The sequence below is a fragment of the Capsicum annuum genome, chromosome 8 (assembly GCF_002878395.1).
Source record: "Capsicum annuum cultivar UCD-10X-F1 chromosome 8, UCD10Xv1.1, whole genome shotgun sequence".
Classification (NCBI taxonomy): Eukaryota; Viridiplantae; Streptophyta; class Magnoliopsida; order Solanales; family Solanaceae; genus Capsicum; species Capsicum annuum.
In genome coordinates this window covers 148,728,783-148,744,928 of record NC_061118.1, presented here as the reverse complement: position 1 = coordinate 148,744,928, position 16,146 = coordinate 148,728,783, and the positions used below count along the sequence as shown (strand labels likewise).

The 16,146-nt window shown below is 36.7% G+C and overlaps 2 protein-coding genes across 4 annotated transcripts; both read left to right on the top strand.

The window, feature by feature from the left end:
• Positions 1-1,268: 1,268 nt before the first annotated feature.
• On the top strand, positions 1,269-9,957 carry LOC107839370 (dr1-associated corepressor). The gene is made up of 6 exons (XM_016682821.2): positions 1,269-1,562; positions 4,936-5,008; positions 5,091-5,184; positions 7,253-7,360; positions 7,472-7,529; positions 9,214-9,957. Exons 1-6 carry the CDS (start codon positions 1,530-1,532, stop codon positions 9,676-9,678), a joined length of 831 nt encoding a protein of 276 aa, XP_016538307.2. The 5' UTR covers positions 1,269-1,529; the 3' UTR covers positions 9,679-9,957.
• A 514-nt stretch (positions 9,958-10,471) lies between these two features.
• On the top strand, positions 10,472-14,943 carry LOC107839368 (dnaJ homolog subfamily C member 2). 3 transcript variants are annotated; one of them, XM_016682819.2, is made up of 3 exons: positions 10,508-10,657; positions 11,459-11,600; positions 12,604-14,943. In XM_016682819.2, the coding sequence occupies exon 3, from the start codon at positions 12,708-12,710 to the stop codon at positions 14,658-14,660; it is 1,953 nt and encodes a 650-aa protein (XP_016538305.2). In that variant the 5' UTR covers positions 10,508-10,657; positions 11,459-11,600; positions 12,604-12,707; the 3' UTR covers positions 14,661-14,943. The 3 variants fall into 3 exon arrangements, with proteins under 3 accessions (XP_016538304.2, XP_016538305.2, XP_016538306.2); XM_016682820.2 differs by having other exon boundaries at positions 10,529-10,657; positions 11,459-11,580; XM_016682818.2 differs by lacking the exon at positions 11,459-11,600 and having other exon boundaries at positions 10,472-10,657.
• Positions 14,944-16,146: the final 1,203 nt, after the last annotated feature.

Below are 16,146 nucleotides of genomic sequence, written 5' to 3'. Positions count from 1 at the left end.
TTAAGGATTCGTTTGGTTCGAGAGAACAGATTGAGTTATACCAATATAAATTTCGAGATTCAATTGATCTCGTATTCGACTGGATTGGAGGTATTAGCTGAGTTGAGCCAAAAATACATGTTTAAAAAGAATCCTATCAGGTTAACCAAGTGGCCTATATTTGTTGCTTGAACGAGGAGAAATAATCTCCTCATTAAAATTATTAACTTTAATGCAATAAAGTAAAATCATCCTTTCATTATTACTCACTCTATAAAAAATCTTTCATTCTTGATTACCATATAACATTCATTATGTACCAATCGCCACACAAACAATCTTTATATTATTAATTCAAAACATGATTTGTCTCCAAAATAAATAATTACGAAATGTGTTAATAATCCGTGCATAATTACCCATAATAATGACAGAATTGAATGAGTAGATGAATTTCTAAATAGGGAGTCTCCTAAATGTTTTTTTCGATCGAGCTGGCACTGCAATTTGATTACCTCTCTTATGTGTAGTTTATAGACTATTATATTGAAGCAGGATTTATCTAACAGATACTCAAAAGATAACGACGGTTGATTTCCCTGTCAACAAAAAAAATATGTATTTTGTATAATTAGTTTAAGAATCAAATATCCCCAGATTATGTTTGTTATTATTATTCATCCTAATACATTCTTCACATTAATAATCCTTACCTTAACTTATTACCACGCGTCTTAGAGGTATTTGAATTTACTTATTTTTGACTTTTAATCACTTTTTTTATTTTTAGAGATATTTGATAAAGATAAAAAAGTATTTTTAAAGGGAACTTTGAATTAAAAGGGACAGATAAGTTTCTCAATTAAATGAGGGTCCTTCAAGCTTTAAAATTAAGTAGGGACAAATTTCTTTTTTCTAAATATTTTCGTTTCAACAACTTTATGCAATTGTCGAATAACTTTGATAGTTGTTCGACAACTTTACGAAATTGTTCAATAACTATCAAAGTTATCGAACAACTTTGCAACAGTTGTTCAAACGACTTTATTTTTTTAACTTAATAATATTGTGAGATCCACTTATCTCTTTTTTTTAATTAAAAACTTTGAGAGGATCTATGAATTCATTTTTCTCCTTTTTAAACACATTACTTTATACTTAAAAAATACAAAAAAAAAAAAAGTCAGAAATCAAAAATAAATTTCTATCTGTTTTGACTTTTAACTTTTAAGCCACTTAAAAAAAAATCAATTCAAACACCCCTACATTTTTCCAAAAGCAAATAACGGGGTCTCAAATGGAAATGTTGTTTGGTAAAGGGACCAAATGTGTCAACTCCAAAAACTTACCTTCGTTTTGCACTTTCCCCAAATCTTACTCAAATCTATTGCATTTTCAGCAATGATTGCCCTTTTCTGATTCTTCCAATTTCAGCGAAAAAAAAAAAAGTTAAAATTTCTGTTAGATTCTGTATTTTAATTAACATCCTCAGATTCTTCCAATCTCTGTAAATGGCAAGAATCTGAATTTTTTATTTAATCTTTTTAGTTATGAGGAAGAAACTTGATACTCGTTTCCCTGCGGTGAGCTCTACTTTACTCTCTTTTACCCTCTCCAACTTCTTTTGTGTTTTCTTCATGATCTGTTAATGGGTTGTGTTAGTTTCAGTGAATCTGGTGTTTTTGATCTGGGTTTAGGAGAATTTTGTTTATATTGTTCTGGGTATGTCTAATTCTTGAAAGAACTTGCGCTTATTTAATTTCTAGTTCTTGAGTGTTTGTCTTAATTTTCCGGTGAATTTGAGCTATGATGCTTAGTGGTTGTTGTTTGTGTGCTGGTCTTTTGTTCTAGTTCTTCATTGTTTGTCTTAATTTTCAGGTGAATTTGATCTATGTTGCTTAGTGTTTTTTTTTTTTTTTTTTTTTTTTTGTAAAAATTTTTTTTTTTTTTTTTTTTGGATCTAGTTCTTGAGTGTATGCCTTAACTTTCAGGTGAATTGGAGCTCTGTTGCTTAGTTTACTTCTTTAAAAAAATTGTGGGTTTTTTTTCCAGTTCTGTATTGTCTGTCTTAATTTTCCGAGGATTTGAGCTTTTAGCTGGAGCTATGTTGCTAAGTAGGGTTTTTTTTTCCTAGAGTTGTTGCTGACCTTTTTTAGCTGTTTTATATTTTATTTAGGAAAATTGTTAATTTGAATTTTGACTTCACTTGTAGTATGGCTCATTTGCTTGAGCTGAGGGTTTATCGGAAATAGTCTCTCTAGCTTTGAGATAGGGGTATGGTATGGGTACACTTTATGCTCCCCAGATCCCACTTTGTGGGACTATACTGGGTATGTTGTTGTTTGTTGTGCTGTGGCCCGTGAGCCCGTGATAATATTCGCGTGAGAAGTGATTTAGAGTATCAATAGAAATTCAAGAAAGACGAAGTGAATTATGTGTTTATATATTCTTATCTGTAACTAAAAAGGTTTGTTGTTATTACTAGCTTGGTAGGAATTGTTATATTGTAATTTCAAGTTGAAAGTTTGAGTCTTTCTTGCAGCGGGTATGGAATTTTTTGTTTGAACTAGTATTTAGCCTTGGCCAAGCTTATTGTAGCGAGAGAGTAAAAAGAGCTAGGATTTAGTGTTATAAATTAAAGTCATTGCTTCCATTTATTGGTCAAATGACGTTTTTGGCTGCTAGTTCTTATTGGTTCTATTCTTATTAGTTATGGTCCATGAAATGACTTAGTGAGTCAGTACAATGATGTGGTATATCATCTGCGCTAGTCTACTTGGATCATTGTTGGATATAGAAAGACAAATCAGCACAGTTCCACTTAGCTGCAAATTGTTGTTTCATAGTGTAATAGCTGGGAGCATTTGGAACTTTTTCAGCTTATGTAAATTCGTTCTGCTTCTTTGGTGGTCAAAATCATCTACAACTGTGGGGTTTGCCTTTTGGAGCTGACTATTTGAAGTTGTATATTTTCTTTAAAGCTGTAAACCAATTAACACTAACTAGTCCCAGCCAATCATTAAAAAACAACTAAATCTATCTTGTGTGAAAAATGTCTATTTTAGACATTGAGCCCTGATGTTGAAGAAGTAATCATTGGGATGCGTCTATTGCTAAGAGCGGTGAAAAGCACAGCTAGCACAATGTGCAATGGCCTCATAATGACGGCTGTGTTTGCATTGTTGAAGCAGATAACGAAGCGGAAAAAAGTTCTATTTTCCGGTGGTGGCATTGCTTACGATGATGGGAGGTTACTTCAAAATCAGTCATATTAAGTGTGCAGCCATTTTAATCACTTTTCTTAAATGGCACTGCCACAGACAATTATTTTTCTTACAATTGTGAGTCTCTTTTCTCACTCATTTTTATATGTAAGTGTTGGTGGATGTTACCTTCTCAAAAAAAAATGTAAGTGTTGGTGGATCTCTCTTCTAAGGGGTGGAACTTGATTTCGCAAAATTAAAGAGTAGTCTTTTGTACCTAGTTTACTTTTGGTGTACTTGTGAGGGCCCAATTTGTATAGAGGATCGGACCTCTTTTATTGAGAACCATATTTTGGTGTAGGTTCTCCTACTTTGGTATATGTATACGGGGTTCCCACCAAATTTAATAAAATTATTTACCTTATAAAAAAAAATAAGAAAGATAGAGCAGTTAAATTCCACCTTCATTAATTTATTTTTTATTTTTTATTTTTTATTTTTTATTTTTTATTCCTGTTATGATTCCGTATTCAGTGTTCCATGCTTATTACGAATCTGTGTGCTTTCCTCTGCTTTCCTCTATTTTATATTCCGTATGGGTGCCGTATTTATATTATTGTCATCTGCTTCTGTGCTTTACTATGTGTTTGTGTGATATCTTGTGCCTGAGCCGGGGGTCTTTCGGAAACAGCCTTTCTACTTCATCAGAGGTAGAGGTATGGACTGCGTACATCTTACCCCCCCAGACCCCACTAAGTGGGAATACACTGGGTTTGTTGTTGTTGTTGTACTCTTTTTTGGAGTTTTGTGAAGACAAATCCATTGTATTACTATGGTAAAAAATGGTGATATTATCTCTGTTAAGAGTGGGTAAAAGTCCCACATTGGTTGGGGAATGAACTGGTGGTTTGCTTATATGGACTTGGACAATCTTCCCTTGTTGTGCTAGCTTTTGAGGTTGAGTTTGGCCCAGGTGCCATATCTTAAGGCATCAAATCTCACTGCCGCCTTTGAAAAAAATTAGGCCTACACATGAGGGGGCGTGCTGAGAATAACAACAACAACAAATCCAGTGTATTCCCACATAGTTAGGTCTGGGAAGGGTAAGATGTACGCAGTCCATACGCAGTCCGTGCTGAGAATATAATTAAATAATAAAAGTGTGATCTCTCTAACAGCTTAAACTTTTAGATGAGATGGTTACACACTTCAACAGTTTTTAATAATGGGTTGCGGTGAGATTTGTTCCCTGCTCTGATACCATGTTGAAGTGTGTGACCATCTCATCTGAAAGCTTAAGTTGTTAGAGAGAGCACACTTTTATTATTTAATTATATTCTCAACAATCTCTTTGTCAAAGAAAGAGATGGGTGGAATATCCTTCTGCCAGTTGTCTGTGGCCAAATGGATTTGTGACAAGAAGTTGGATTCTGGGATCCCTATCTCTTATCTGTGTGTTGAATGAACAACATGCTGGTGCCTCTCTAGGATCTGCGTAATTACCTTTCTGATTCAAGTAGGATCTCTGTTTCGATGAGTAATTTTTCCTTCGGATTAATAATTATAAGGATGAACATAGAAGTTTAACCTGGAAAACACATAGAAGAACGTCTAATCAGATTCAAGTTTCTCTATTTGTTATCATTGACGTCCATATTGTTGTATCGTCTTCATGTTTGCTTTTTAGCTTTTAGTACTATATCAAATATGACATTATCTGAAGAGATCTTATTTTCTTTGTGTAAATGTTCAGGCCCGGATCAAGAAAATTATGCAAGCCGATGAGGATGTTGGGAAGATTGCAATGGCAGTGCCTGTTCTAGTGTGTAAGTCCCATATAATGTATGTCTTGCGTCAGGTTACTCGGTTTTTATTTTCTAACCCTTCCTCTCTTGGCATTAATTGCAGCAAAAGCCTTGGAGTTATTTTTGCAAGACCTTTGTGACCGGACATATGACATAACTCTTAGAAGAGGAGCAAAGACTGTTAATTCACTGCACTTGTGAGTGACATTTTGAAAATCTCTTTACATCTGTCTAGGCCTGATGTGGTAGCTAATAAAGAGCCATTAATATTCATCTCCTTGCTGATTTCTGATCTGGCTAATTCATTGTTGTATTTGGTAACTCAGCCCTGATAATCGACTCGACTGTGTTGAATAGTTGCTTCAGATTTGTGGTTATCTGGCTCAGGTCTTTGGATTTTAATGCCTTTGTAGGTATACTGCATAGATGAAACACAATGGCTTTATGGCTTTGCTAGGAATGTGATTAGATTTCAATATTCACATGTTATCTTGGATGTCTGTTAAGTTGCCGGACTTGTTTCAGGAAATGCACTTGCTATCATGGTTTTCTTATGTAATTCATTTGATGAATTTATTCTGCGGAGTGCTTCATCTCAGTGTCGTTATTTTTAGTACCTTTGATTGATGAGCGGACCCTAGTCTTCATTGTTGTGTCATTTGTGGTAGTGTTTTCAGTTCTTTTCTTGGAAAATATCTGGTCTTGTAGTGCTATTCTTTCTCTAAATCTGTTTCTACCATTGCAAACTTGTTTGGCTAAATGGTTGAATTGTTCTGCATTTCTAGCATGCTCTCGCCAAATGTGCTAATTTCTACTGCAAGCCAACTAAGATGGATCTAGAAATTATGACTTCTTTTTAATAGTTAGTGGAATACCATGGCTTAGCATGGTGCAGTATCTTATGTTTGAAAGAACCTGAGCTACCAACCCAAAACCTTAAGGCAACAAGTGAAGTGGCCTAGGACATTTTGAATCGTTTTTTTAACCCTTACACAACCATTGGGGAACATGTGTATTCTCCAATGCTCTCTCGCGTGTGTGACCCAATTCTAGGGTTGACATGTGGATTGGAGATTTCTGTTTATCCACACATTACCTTAAGGTTTTGGTTGGATTCCCAGATTTTGTCACTGGATCAGAGCATCCCATCGAAAACCTTAATGGTTGGAAACCCTTATGCAACCACAACAACAACATACCCAGTATATTCTCACATAGTGGGGTCTGGGGAGGGTAGAATGTACGCAGTCCATACCACTACCTCAGAGGTGAGGTTGAGAGGCTTGTCTGGTAGACCCTCGTCTCGAGATCAAACAACGTAGGAAAAGACATAATATAGGAACAAAACAAAAGGTAGTAACAAAACAACATACAGTAGTAGAAATAAGATCATCACCAAATAATACCACCAACAATCTGCCCTAAACCACAAACAACACCCAAAACCTCCAAGAACAAGACACTACCCGTGAAATGCCACAACTACTAGCCCTCATCCTACTAACCCTCTACCCTAATACGTATCCTCCACATTTTCTTACTAGAGTCATGTCCTCGGAAAGTTGTAATTGTTCCATGTCATGTCTAAACACCTCCTTCAATATTTCTTCGGTCTACCTTTCGCCATGGATGGATTCTCGCATCTCCGCACTAGGGCATCCGTGCCCCTCATCACATGCACGAACCATCTCAACCTCACTTCGCGCATCTTGTCTTATACCGAAGTCACTCCCAATTATGCAACCAATAAGAGATAAATGTAATCTCTAACAATATGACATGCTAGTGGTTGTCTCTCACTTCAGTCGTGTTTCAAATCAAGAGTTTCTTTATCTTTTGCAGTTACCCCAAATGCCCATTAATGTACTTTTTTCAGTTGCTTTACTTCAACCTATTTCATAGTAGTTTTCTTCTTTTTTGTTGATACTCATGGGACCTTATGTAATTGCATAAGCAACTAATGTTATGTAAAAGTCCTTACTTGTGAGTGTGAACATGGAAAAGTTTTTGCGTTGTGTATCGATATTCTCAGTCTTATGCTTGCGTTGTTCTTGAGCTTCTTGATGCTTGCTAGGCGCTGCTGATGAAAATCAGTTAGCCAGTGATCTTATAATTTAACTGTAGTTGGAGAGAGTACTTAAGAGTGTAAAAAGAAAAATACAAAGCTACAACGTATATATGTGTGTGCATGTTTCGGAAATGGCGGGCTTGATGGTCATTTAACCTATTATATGCATACTGATTGCATTTAACATCTGTTTGTAGAAAGCATTGTGTACAAAGCTACAACGTGTTTGACTTTCTTCGGGAAGTTGTCAGCAAGGTTCCTGATTATGGCCATTCTGATGCTGCCGGCGAAATGCCAAAAAGAAGGTTAGGATCATTTTCTTTGTCTTATAACATTCAAGTTAGTAGTTTTTCTTCAATTCGGTTGATTATTCCTCTTACACTCGTAAGATGACAAACGATATACTGTTTTATCAGGAAAGTTGCAACAGAAGAACATCATGACAGTGAGGATGAATTCAAAAGGAGCAGGACGGTGCGATACCCTTTGTTTACTCTTGTAGTTTAGATTCCTCTTAATTTCTTAAGACTGAAAACTGAAAGTACTTATAATAAAGCAATTAGTACTGCTTATAAAACAGCATTTGCTCTTTAAAGAACAAAAGGTGCTCTGCATGTAGTATTAGTAGAAACAAGTAATTGCTGATGATCGGATTTTCGTGAGATGAAGTTTTCACAGCATAAACTGATTTAGCTCATGCAAAGATTGCACTATCCATATCTTTGGTTCTTTGAATCTTAATCGTTTAGTTAGAGATAATGTTTTAACCATTTGTTAGCGGTAACCTTATTTTTCATTTGAAGGTTTTGTATAGTCTTATATCCTTTTTTTTTTAATGAATGAAGTAGTCTTATATCTTTTCAGGTTTAGACATAAAAAGTTATAGTGGTTTCACAAGTTGCAATTTATTCAGCACTTCAGGACCCTTAATTACTTTACTCCGGACAACATTTAATGTGTAACATTTTATTTTATTTTTATAATAGTGGTGTTGGGGGCTAGTTTGTGCATTCTCCACCCCATACTTACATCTTCTTAACTACCGTGTAACTCTGTCACGAAGGCTTAGGAAAATGAAACTTAATGGTCAACACTTTATGAGGTGATCTCTCTCTATATATCCCTTTTATTACTTTTCTCCTATCCGCTTCCTCTTCCTTCTCTTTTTCCCTCTGTCTTTCTTTCTCTTTGTCTTCTCTTTCTCCCTCTTTTCTCTTTTTCCCTTACTGTGTTTCTTCTTTCTTTATGGTGCTACATCAATTTGGTAAACTCTTATGTTTTTCTCTTTTTGGTACTACATCAATCTTGGTATGCGAGCATATTCATAGTTCTAGTTCATAACACTTTGCTGCAATTCTTTAGCACCAATTAGTAAATATGTATCCCCTTGCCTCCCTAAATAACTCAATCTGCAATAGTTACTCAGACCTCTACATCATTCAACTGGAATAGTTACTTGGCCTTCCTTCCACAATATGAAAGTTGGAGACAAGAATTGTGGTTCCGTGAGACATCACTACAATTGGAGTTGAATCCATTCTAAGTTAGACATTTGCACAAAATTCTTAGAGGGCTGGAAATCAACCGTTATATGATGTTACGTTGACCATCACTCATGAGTTCCATTATAGGAATTCAGATTTTTGTTAGAGCTGTACCAACTATTTCACTCACCGCAGTTGAGCTTTCTCCAATTTAGAGAGTGATGTAGCTTAAATTAAGGTTGCACTCATTATCTTTGGTTTTCATCTGTTTAAAGATCTGTTTGTCAGTAGAAAATGTAAATATCTTAAGTGTTATATAATCCCAAATTAGGGAACATTGGAATGAAGTCTTCTAAATAGAGCAGAATGGATAATAAGGATCCATATTGCTGAACTAGCTACCTTGGCGTTGAGGCACGGTCTTATTGTTTTTCAGTTAGTTAGGGTTTATATATATGGCATACTTAAATTTGGAGGAAGGCGTAATGTGATAAGGCAACATCATATATTACATGTCAGGTGCTTTTGTATAATATATAATGTGATAACAGAGTCCTTTATCGTCATGAGTTTGTGAAAGCATGATGTTTTCGCATTATCAACTTACAGTGCACAGTGTTTACTTCATAGTTTATTTTATCTAGTCATGACATGAATGACTTCATTTCCTGCAGGAGATGTCTCCTGCTTGCAATAGTGGTAGGGGAAGAGGTAGGGGCAGAGGAAGAGGTCGTGGTCGAGTAAGCCGTGCTGATAGGGAGCTCTCACGACCTGATATGCAACTTGAGTCCTGCGCAACTGTTCAGCAGAGTGGTCAGCAAAATCCAAATCCTGGAACTCAGACAGAGAACTCCGTGGAACCAGAAGGATCACCTAAACAGGATTCCACTGTTTGTGACAAGGAAACGTCAGTTATAACAGCTCCTAGCCTGAAGGTCAACGTAGACTATAGTATCGATAAACCAGCTGCACCGGAAATAGCAGCCTGCACTCCATCACCAAAGCCTGCGAATGAGAAAGCGGAGGAAGGCCCTCAATGGTCTCTCGAAATGGATAGAATGGTCATCGACCCTGCTCATATGTCACAGCTGAATACAAGCGTGGCGGAGGAGGAAGAAGATTACGACGAAGAAGAGTAGGCAGATAAAATAACAATCAAATGGCCTATTTGACATATGCTATTTATTGGTTCCAGTTTCCTGTAGGGCCATAACATAAAAAGGGCATGAATCCCTCTGCCTCCCCTTGTGATTTGTTGCCATATTAGTGTCTGTCTATTTTGCTAGTTGTCTTTGTGACTCGACTGTTGTAACAGTATTTAACCGTTTACTTTTCCAGTAGAAATAAGTAGGAAGTGTGTTTGTTGCTCCAACCAGCACTCCATGTACCCCTTACTGTATGAAATTAGGTTAAGATCATCTTGCATTTTCACCTATTTTATTTTTGGTCTTAGAAATCAAACTTAGGTCTGGCAGAGCAAAAGCTTTTTTAAAGGCGCGGGATATCATAGAACTCATGGAATATTATGCATAAACTTATGCCAACACAAAATAAGAGCAAAGGTGCAAATGACTTGGGAGTGGTAGCTGACTAAGTTTAAGCTGAGCGTACTTCACAAAATATTCCAAGTTTGAACTAATAGTATAAACAAAATAAATCTCACCACTTTTGGACCTAATTGCTCCCTATCTAACTCTTTTCAATATTACTAAAAATCTCGAAATGATACGCTACTGAAATCTTGGATGCATTGGCGTTTGTTTCAATACATTGTGAGGTCCCGAGAGATTGTGTTTTACTCATGATACATACTGTCCCGAATAATTTTCCTAATCAAAATTAGTTGTAGGAAATGATCCCAGTAATTGGACACCAAGGCCCATTTAAGGCCCACTGTCCATCCATACATGTACATAAAAGTAACTAGCCCGGCCCATTAACGGCATCGCCGGGTCACAAATAGGTATAAAAGTGAAGAAGCATCTCATGCATGTTTCCTCTTTCAGCTGGTTGAGGCAGCATACTAAACCCTAGCTCCGCCCTCTCCTTCAGCCGTCTGAATCCATACAACTTAACCCCCCTTTTTTTCAGATCATCCTCCATAAACAACAAAATTAGGTAATTTCTGCCCCCCCCCCCCCCCCCCCCCCCTTTTTTTTTTTTTTTTCTGTCGGCTGTTTATTTATATGGTACGGAGAAGAAATAGTGTAATGCAATATGGTCAACATAGCTTGTCTAGAATCTCTTTAACGTTAGTTTGATTTTACCTTTTTAATAATACCCATTTTCGTGTTCTGTTTTTTATTTTTGTTTTGGTTTGATTGTGCATATGTGGGTGTGTTTTCTTCTATTTAGTTTCCATGTTATGATAAAGAATCGATGTTTAATAAATGTGGGTATGGGAGTGGTGTTTCTAGGTAAATTTCCACTATAATAATCTCGGTCGTTGTAGTGGAAATGATGTAGTATATTTAGCTCAATACTGATTTTTGCCGTGGTAATACTGATTTTTGGTTTACTTTGTTAGTTTCTTCCTGTAAACTTATATCTGTGTTTCTCTGTTATTTGCTTTCTATGGGATAATATTTTGCACAACTGTATTTAGCTCAATACAGCTTCTTCTTCTTTTTTCTATTATGTGGTACTGCTGATTTTTGGTTCTCTTTGTTAGTTTCTTTCTTCCCTGTATTTAGCTCAATACAACTGTGTTTTTTTGTTTCTCTGTTATTCGCTTTCGATAGAGTAATTTTTTGCGGAGCTGGTTGTTATGGAAAAAAAGAATTACTCTGCTTATATATGTGTCATTGTTGGGTGAGGAGCATAGTGACTATTTGCTTGAATCATATAAAACAGCCATCTTTTGCTGCTTAATTTTATGGAAATAATGGTGAGCTAGCTTTTGTTTTTTGGTTGTTTAAGAAATGATTGAGATGAAGAATGCAAGCAGTTGAGAATTATAACCTCTCGTCCAAGTTCATAATCCATTTTTGGTTTCTCAAGATTTGAAGAAAGAAAATTTTGACCAAGACTTCGGAGAAAAGGTTACTGAAGTACTCAAGAGGTTTCTGAGTTTCTACGTGTTATTTTTCATGAATTGAATTAGTGCATGTCTGTTTTAAGACATTGTTTAAATTGATCTTTCAAAAGCATAAGGAGTATTATTTTTTGATGCGTTAATTTTGTATCTTATCAGTAGAATGAATTTCATTGATACTGAATGCACAAAGTAAATGTGTATGTTTGGATTTACAAAGTCATTGTGTATGTTTCCGAGGATACAAAACAAAGGCACCAGTACTTAGATAGTACTAAAAACGCCTTGTATTGTGATTTGATTATGATGAATTCTGTTGATTGTAGCTTGCAAATGTTTTCGTTGATGCCCTAAAGTTTTTTATAAAGTGATAACTTCCATTGGAAAATTGTTGCACAGTCAGTAGGTTCATCAACTGCATTTTCCCATGAGAGAGATTGGTGGTTTCATCTCTACTTGGAGTTAATTATGAATTTAATTCTTGTTGAATTCAATTTGGTTTGGAACCTATTCAACTAAGGTTTAAGCGCCTTTTTTTATGCAATAAGCTGTTTGATTTTGGCAGTCATGAATTTTGTTGACATTTTACAAGTGTTTGATTATCCAGATTGTCTATTGGTTGAAAGTGCTGGTCATTATAATCATTTCATTGTCTTGCAGTTTGCAAACTGTGATGAAGTATATCTGAAATTTAGATACTAAAAGCATCATAGCCTTAACCCCCACCCCCACCCCCCAAGAAAAAATTGTGTTCCAACTTTTTGCCCTCTGGAACTGTTGTACTCACTCCACTTTTGGCAAGTTTTCATTTGTGCGCCTTATCACTTGCATGTAATATAGCAATCAGCTATGCCTTCCAAACTTGTTTTGTTTTCCTATACCAGTCCCAAACTGGTATTGCCTAGAAGAGTCCCTTTCTTGTGATATTTTCAAGCTGCTGTATGCTTTTATGATGATGGGTAACATTGTTTTCCCATCATCTTTGACTTTTGTTTGATGTGTTGTAATCAAGGTTTCCTCGTAAATGCAGGCCAGAGATTGCAAAAGGCTGCTTTTCACATCTCTTGCCCAGAGTGTAGCTGTTGGTAGATGTGTACATATTCATCTCCTACACTTGAGGGCTAAAATTTATCTATGGCTTCCAAGAGCAGTGTCCGTCTTATTTCATATTCAGAAGAGATTATAAATGGTGAACCAATCTATATTTCCTCGAACTGCTGCCCTATAAAAGCCAACAAATATGAGCCTGCTGGGCTTGCTTTTCACTCTGCTGCTCTTAGACTGCTTGGGCATGTTGAGAAAGAAGACCCTGAGGATGGTAAAGAAGATGTTCCTAATGACAAGGAACAGCCATTTATGTATTCATCAGAATCATACAGCTCTAAGGGTAAAAAGAAATCTTCTACTGGGGAAAAGATACAAGATCATTATGCTTTGTTAGGGTTGAGTCACCTAAGGTATCTTGCTTCTGAGGATCAGATAAGGAAGAGCTATCGTGATGCTGCATTAAGGCATCATCCTGACAAGCTAGCTTCTCTTCTTCTAGCCGAGGAAACTGAAGCTTCAAAACAAGCTAAGAAGGAGGAAATAGAAAACCACTTCAAAGCTATTCAGGAAGCATATGAGGTCCTTATTGACCCTATTAGAAGAAGGATTTATGATTCCACAGATGAATTTGATGATGAAGTCCCGACTGAATGTGCTCCACAAGATTTTTTTAAGGTCTTTGGACCTGCATTTTTAAGGAATGGTCGTTGGTCTGTCACCCAACCTCTTCCTTCATTAGGTGATGAGAATACTCCAATTAAAGAAGTGGATAGCTTTTATAATTTCTGGTACAGCTTCAAAAGCTGGAGAGAGTTCCCACATGCTGATGAGTTTGACCTTGAACAAGCTGAGTCTCGTGATCACAAGAGGTGGATGGAAAGGCAGAATGCAAAACTGTCAGAGAAGGCCAGAAAGGAAGAATCTGCTAGGATTCGTACACTTGTTGACAATGCGTATAGAAGAGACCCTAGAATCTTGGGAAGAAAAGAGGCGGAGAAAGCAGAAAAGCAGAGAAAGAAGGAAGCGAAAATACTGGCGAAGAAATTACAAGAGGAAGAAGCAGCTAGGATAGTGGAAGAGGAAAAGCGTAAGAAAGAGGAGGAAGAAAAAAAAGCTGCCGAGGTTGCTTCACAGCAGAAGAAGTTGAAGGAGAAGGAAAAGAAATTATTGCGAAAAGAGCGGAGTCGTTTGAGAACCCTCGCAGCTCCTGTTTTGTCCCAGCATTTGCTTGGTCTGACTGATGATGATGTAGAGGGTGTATGTATGTCACTTGACATTGAGCAGATGAGGAACTTATGTGATAAACTGGATGGAAAGGGTGAGCTTGTGAAAGCTGAACTTCTCAGGGAGGCACTTGGACAGGAACACAACTCGAAATATGAGAATAAAGATGAAAATAGTAAGTCGCAGCAAAATGGTTCTCTGGAGGATAAAAGACAAGTTTCTTTGATGAGCAGTGAGAAAAGGGAGAAACCTTGGAGCAAAGAAGAAGTTGATCTTCTGAGAAAGGGGGTGCTGAAATATCCTAAAGGAACCTCGCGAAGATGGGAAGTTATTTCCGAATATATTGGTACTGCAAGGACAGTTGAAGAGATCCTGAAGGCTACGAAAACGGTTCTGCTCCAGAAGCCTGACTCTGCCAAAGCCTTTGACTCCTTCCTCGAGAAAAGAAAGCCAGCACCGACTATTGCCTCTCCTCTTTCCACGAGGGCTGAAGTAGAGGGGGTAGATAACAGTAGCAAGCCTGAAAGTGGAAGTGCTAAATTAGCCAATTCTCAAGAGTCCCCTAGTCAAAACACAAACAGCCAAAAAACTGAGGATGCGCCTGCAGCAAACGGGGTCTCCTCGAGTTCAGATTCAGACATATGGTCTGCTGTTCAAGAAAAAGCTTTAGTTCAAGCTCTGAAAACCTTCCCAAAGGAAACCAGCCAGCGGTGGGAACGAGTTGCAACTGCAGTCCCCGGGAAAACAGTGAACCAGTGTAAAAAGAAGTTTGCATTACTCAAGGAGAACTTCAGGAACAAGAAAAGTGCAGTGTGAGGTTAGTGGTGGTTGAAACTTCCGAGTCTAGTTTTTTCCGATTTCTATCTTTTTATTGTTCAGGCAGCATCAACAAGGTGACACGGGAAATGCATTGCGACAACATATCCTAGTCCACTTTGGTACCATTTTTGTCATTAAGCAGTAGCATTACATATCTACTATCAGTACGGCATTGTGAAGCAACTATACTGGAATACATTAATATTTGGTGGGAAATACCGACGATACCTAAAGTTATGCTACTTTGTATTTATTTTTATTTAGATCACTCTTTCCTTCATAAAATTGTCTTTCTTTGCCCCCCTCCCCTTCGAGTCTAGTTCATTCCACCCTCTCCATCGGAGGTCCTCTATACTCCTGGACGTGCTTGGTCACTGCATTGGAGCCTACCCCTGTAGGTTGACACAACCTGCATCATCCAAGTTGGATTACCAAGTGTACTTTATATTAGGGAACATGTTGATTCATATGCAAATATTCTCTCCCTTGATATGGAATAATCTGAAAGTTCTGGCAAAAATGATGCCCATGGACCTTGGATTAGGCATATTTTCATGGTGCGTGAGCAAGTGTTATTTGGTAACAAAATAAATAAAAAAAAAACATTAAATTTTGGATTACGTGTTAGCATATTTCAAATCAAGTAACATTTAGATGGTTGATGCTTTCATTATTTTTTTATATCTATTTTAATTCATCGAAATTTAGCTCAACCCGTCTATTTAACACGCAAGCAATGATAAAGGACAACAAAAGGAATCTGCCTACATTAGAGATTCTAAAATCTTGAGATACAAAAATATAAATCTGTCAACTTCAATAGGTTACCTACTGGAATCTGAAAATTAGGTACCTCACTCCTCTCCTTATGATGATGTTTTATGCATTCATTAAATAAAAGGTATATTTCTCCTTATGATGATGTTTTATGCATTCATTAAATAAAAGGTATATTTCGATCATTTTTTTTTTTTTACATCCTCTGGGAAAACTTACAACGCTTTTTGGGTGAGCACTTTGTGTTAACTACTCATGGTGCAATACATCGTAAATTATACTGGAGATATAAATTGCACTAAGCAACCGTGTGAAAAGCTCATGGCTGAGTGACGGCCGGAGGCTGAATTCGATCCTAAATCTCTCCTATGAGACGCTCACCTTTCAACCACTCAGCTATTCTTTTGCGGTCAAACCCCACAAATTATTTCACACTGAATGAAGGAAAATATCTTGATACGTCATCTCAAACAAGACAAAAACTAATGAACCTTATGATTCCACAAATGAAGATTCGATTACAAAGCTATATTAGATGAATCTTTCCCTGAAAAGCAAAACAATTCACTTGCAACAAATTAGATACCTCGTAATTAATGGTCACAATTACATCAGCTATATTAATTTTTCCTTTCAGACAGCTTCAATTAGCATAGTAATTAACAACCTGTAACCTTCTTATACTAGCACTACATTTTCACAACAG